The sequence below is a fragment of the Artibeus jamaicensis genome, unplaced genomic scaffold, assembly GCF_021234435.1.
Source record: "Artibeus jamaicensis isolate MK-2021 breed Jamaican fruit bat unplaced genomic scaffold, CSHL_Jam_final contig_797, whole genome shotgun sequence".
Classification (NCBI taxonomy): domain Eukaryota; kingdom Metazoa; phylum Chordata; class Mammalia; order Chiroptera; family Phyllostomidae; genus Artibeus; species Artibeus jamaicensis.
Genome location: NW_026521977.1, coordinates 60,990 through 66,414, shown reverse-complemented (window position 1 = coordinate 66,414; position 5,425 = coordinate 60,990). Strand labels below are relative to the sequence as shown.

At 37.1% G+C, this 5,425-nt stretch overlaps 1 protein-coding gene across 1 annotated transcript; it reads left to right on the top strand.

The window, feature by feature from the left end:
- The first annotated feature begins 3,197 nt into the window (after positions 1 to 3,197).
- Positions 3,198 to 4,130, top strand: LOC119056561 (olfactory receptor 478-like). Its single transcript, XM_037155033.2, is given in 3 exon segments — positions 3,198 to 3,661; positions 3,663 to 3,739; positions 3,742 to 4,130. Coding segments are annotated over 3 exon segments (930 nt in total).
- Positions 4,131 to 5,425: the final 1,295 nt, after the last annotated feature.

Here is a 5,425-nt window from a genome sequence, read left to right as displayed (position 1 = left end):
TGAAAACCAGCAGAGAGTGGAGCAAGTGGCATTGTTCTCTCTCAGACTGCTCCACATACAGTGCCACAATACAGTGTGTGAGTTGACCCGCACCATGAACAGCTAAGGCTTGGTCCCTTACTACTTAAAAGACATGCAAAGACAAAAAAAAAAAAGGCCCAAATGAAAGAACAGACCAAAGCTACAGAAAAAATAGAATTAAGTGATGAAGAAATAGCCAACCTATCAGATGCACAGTTCAAAACACTGGTTATCAGGATGCTCACAGAATTGGTTGAATATAGCCACAAATTAGATGAAAAAATGAAGGCTATGCTAAATGAAATTTAAAAAATGTAAAGGGAACCAAGAGTGACAGGAGGGTAACTGGCACTTAAATCAATAGTGTGGCCCAGAAGGAAGAAAGAAACATTCCTCCAGAATGGAATGAAGAAATAAGAATTCAGAAAAATGAAGAGAGACTTAGGAACCTCCAGGACATCTTTAAACGTTTCAACATCCAAATCATGGGGGTACCAGAGGGGGAAGAGGAAGAGCAAGAAATTGAAAACTTATTTCAACAAGTAATGAAGGAGAACTTCACCAATCTGGCAAAGGAAATTGACTTCCAGGAATCCAGGAAGCTCAGAGAGTCCCAAAGAAGTTGGACCCAAGAAGAAACACACCAAGGCACATCATAATTGCATTAGCCAAGATAAAAGATAAGGAGAGAATCTTAAAAGCAGCAAGAAAAAAGGAGACAGTTACCTACAAAGGAGTCTCCATAAGACTGTAGATGATTTCTCAAAAGAAACCTTGCTGGAAAGAAAGGCCTGGAAAGAAGTGTTCCAAGTCATAAAGTTTGAACTTTATCAGAAGTCATGAAAGGCAAGGACCTACATCCAAGATTTCTCTACCCAGCAAAGTTCTCATTTACAATGGAAGGGCAGATAAAATGCTTCTCAGATAAGGTCAAGTTAAAGGAGTTCAGCATCACCAAGCCCTTATTATATGAAATGTTAAAGGGACTTATCTAAGAAAAGGAAGATAAAGAATATAAACAGTAAAATGCCAACAAACTCACAGTTATTAACAACCAAACCTAAAACTAAAACAAAAACAAACTAAGCAAACAACTAGAACAGGAACAAAATCACAGAAATGGAGATCACATGGAGGGTTATCAGTAGGGGAGTAGGGTGGGGAGAGATGGGGAAAAGGTACAGAGAATAAGTAGCATAAATAGTAGGTAGAAGATAGACAGAGGGAGGTTAAGAATAGTATAGGGGCCAAAGAACTTATATATATTACCTACAAACATGAATTAAAGGGGGGAATACAGGTGGGAGGGGGTGGGCAGGGCAGACAGGAATAAAGTGGGGGAAAATGGGACAAATGTAATAGCATAATCAATAAAATATATTTTTTAAAAATTGACAAGTTCAAAATTAACAGACCTCTTAAAGATTAGTTGTGTTCATGTGAAACTGGACTGTCAGTACTCACTTGAGAATGTGACAATGATCCCTGGTGCTTTGGAATTCGCATTTGAGTCTCTACAATCTTCAGAGATTTATCCCCAAAGGCAAACAGTAATAGAAACATGGTAGTATATAACAACAATGATTTTGAATTTATTGCTGGAAGATGAATGAATTTCTATATCAAGAGGTAAAAATTTGGCTTTTGTGAATAATCTGATATGATGATTTCCATTTCCCTTTTGCAAACACTTTATACTCTAAAGCTGTACTCACAAGTCATGGTGCAGAAACTGGGCAGATAGATGTAGTCCAGCAGTCAGCAAGCAAGTAATCTTAGCTGACAATCTAAATTCTCAATCTCCGTAGTGTGTCTAAAGAGGCAGGATTCAAGGGAGCAGGATTCCTCATTAATCCAGCCATGGGACCAGAAAATAACAGGGCCTTTCACACTATGTAAACTTGGCAGTCAGCCTTAATGCTAATAAATTTACCAGTTTTGAGATGCTTTAGAGACTTATTGTTTGTAAATATTCTGTGGGAAATCTTCCTTTATTCATTGTTTTGAATGTTTTAGCTTAGAGGCAACCAGATACTTTTACCAAGTCAAGAATATACAGCCAGAAAATCTGGAGATGAGGGTCAACCTGGCTGTGAGCTGGGTGAACCTGGGTAACTTCTAAACATTTTAGGTGTAACTTTATTCAGCTGTATATTATGTTGAAACTAAAATTATTTCATTCTATAATACTCCAATTATAAAGCATCATTATATTAAAAAATGATTCAATTTGTTTGAGTAAATATATTTTAATTACGTCCTAAATGGTAAGCAAATGTTTTGTGTAGTAATTTAGATTGATATTTCAAACTACTTGATAAAACAGTATTTTAATTGTAAATATTAAATATACATAATAAATATATAGTACTTTATTCATAAACCTAACTTGAAAGTCCTTTCTATTTCTTCTTGGTCCTATAAAAATTTTCTAATTTTCATTTGAAAATGGTCTTGTTTTACCAAGAGAAATTGTAAACTTTGCAATTAACTAGGCATCCCTTTGACACGTTAGCTGCCAAAGAGTAGAAAAGATAAATTTCTTTTATAGCATATTACTAAAGAAATATACTAGCTTCAAATTGTCTGCTATTCACAACTAGATTCACCACTCGACATGTAAATTAGGTAAATACTTAACATTGTTAAAATAAGTTTCTTCATCTATAAACAAAATAGAAGTTTTTAATGTTACTTCATGAAAGTTAACATAGAACTATACATGTAAAATTCTGAACTCTATACCTACCATTAGTCAGCTTTCCATAAATGTTAGTTCTAAAGTCTCAATTACATGATCGTATACTTATACATATTTATTTTTTGGTTATACTGAACATTCCTTTTTGCTATTCTCATGTCTTATGTCTAGATTAAAAGCCACTCTCAGTACATTTTATAAATAGATACTATAAGGAGGAAAGATCTACATTATTTGAAGCAGGTTCTCTAGTGTTTGGGCTAAAAACAATTGTTAAAATATATAGACTCATTATACATAAATATACACTATGGGCTCTAAAGCAAAAAGAAGTTCCAAACTTAGCTAGAATAATTTGTTTACAATAAGCTCTGTGTGTATTAAAGAAAATGAAGCCACCAAATTTATAATTTCTTTAATGTAATGTTTCATCATGGGCTCATTACGGTAGCAGCAGCATTATTTCATGGATTCCATGGGGCCTGGGAACCACACTGGACTGGCAGACTTCATTTTACTGGGCTTAACTGATGACCCAGTCCTTTGAGTCATCCTCTTTGTGATCATCCTGTGTATCTACCTGGTGACCATATCTGGCAATCTCAGCACAATCCTTCTTATCAGAATCTCTTCTCAGCTCCATCATCCTATGTATTTTTTTCTGAGCCACCTGGCTTTTGCTGACATGTGCTTTTCAACTTCTGTCACACCCAATATGCTTGTAAACTTCCTGGTGCAGAGAAATCCAATCTCCTATCATGGATGTGGCATGCAGCTTGGTTCAACTGCTGTCTTTGGGACAGTCGAGTGCTTCCTTCTGGCTACAGTGGCATATGATCACTTTGTGCAAATCTGTAACCCACTGCTTTATTCAACCAAAATGTCCACACAAGTCTGTGTTCAGTTCCTCATAGTGGCTTATGTGGGTAGTTTTCTCAATTCTTGCTTTTACTATTTCCTTCTATGTTTTACTGTTCTGTGGACCAAATCATGTCAATCATTTTTTTTTCTGTGATTTTCCCCTCTAGTGGAACTCTCCTGTTCTGATAGCAGTATCCCTGCAGTTGTCCCCTCATTTGTTGCTGGGTCCATCGTTGTGGTCACGGTGTTTGTTATACTTGTCTCCTACATCTACATCCTCATCACCATCCTGAAGATGAACTCCAGTGAGGGGCACCACAAGGCCTTCTCCACCTGCACTGCCCACCTCACAGTGGTCACTCTGTATTTTGGGACTGTCACATTTGTTCATGTGATGCCCAAGTCTTCCTTCTCAAGTGACCTGAACAAGGTGGCATCTGTGTTCTACAATGTGGTCATCCCTATGCTGAGCCCCATTATCTATAGTCTCAGGAACAGTGACATTAAGGGGGCTCTGAAGAGAGAGCTTGGCAGGATATTTTTGTAGTGAAGTTTGATATTTTTTATTATTTTATATAATAATATGTCATAAATAAAACAACAAAAGGAAATTGTGTTGTCTGTTGTCTAAATATAATGATCTATATGCGGTTATTTTGTGTGTGGAGCTTTTCAGTGAAGGTAGGGGGTGAATTTTCTGATGTCAAAGGTAACTTCAAGGTACATAGTAAGTTGTTGTTAATAACATTAACTTATAATCAGAAACAAAAACCATGAAAATGAAAAAATACTTAATATGCTGAAAATCCTCTTAAAAGATTATTTTTTCAAAAGCTGTTCTCTGCCATAAGTTAAGGTTATTATACCTCCAAGCCTTTAAGGCCGTGTCTCCTTATAATAGCAGCTTATCCTGAAATGAGAGAGATGCTTACACTTACAATTGTGTATTGATGCAGACTCTGGCCAGCAGAGTCCGTGGTGTTGTGGATGCAACAAACAAATTCACATGGATTGCAGAAGTCCTGTGGAGAAAAATGGATGCATGGCCACTCTCTGAGGGAGAGAGAGCACCTCATCCCTTGTCTGGACAGGCTTTTATTGCTTTCCAGTAGCATTACATCAAAGAAGGTTCTCATTCATTATGCTCAGGTTTGCTTTAGGTGATTACTTTTCACGGATAACAAAGGAAAGGATGTTATTGATTACTTCCTCAAGGTTAAAAAGGAAAAAAATGTTGCAAATGCAAAGCAACAAGAGTGATTGGTCTGATTACACTTCATCCTTGGGAGAATTAACACAAACTTCAGGAAGTTACTTTAAAGGTATGCAGTAAACATTTGCAGTTTCAATTCAGGGTGAGGGAGTTTTAGCAAAAGCAAGCCTCAAAGCAGCCTAGATACAATGTAGGCCTGGTTTCCCACAGGAAAGCTGGTCTGTGGGTTTGGTTCTAATGTGCTGACTAGCGTCTGTTGGTTTTCTGATAGGGCTGGGCTACATTCACCAATGCCAAGCAGATGGGTTCCCTATAGTGTATATTCTGAGTGGAAATGACCAAGTGCAACCAGAAAGTAAAAATATTGAAGACATTTTTCTTATAGGAAAGTTATCTGCTGAGATGTTCTTTGTGGACCTGTAAATTGTGACCTGTGTTCCTGATCTCTGGCTCCAGGATAGTTCTAAGGAAGCCCATACAAGAACAGGATGAGATGTCCCTGATTAACCTGGGAGTTCTGTCAGGTCAAAACAATGACTTCTATGTTGCAACGAGCAGGGTTCCTGAACTCCTCAGGGACTGAGTGAGCAAACTCTTGAAGTGACTTGTTCATGGTTAGACTCATTTGT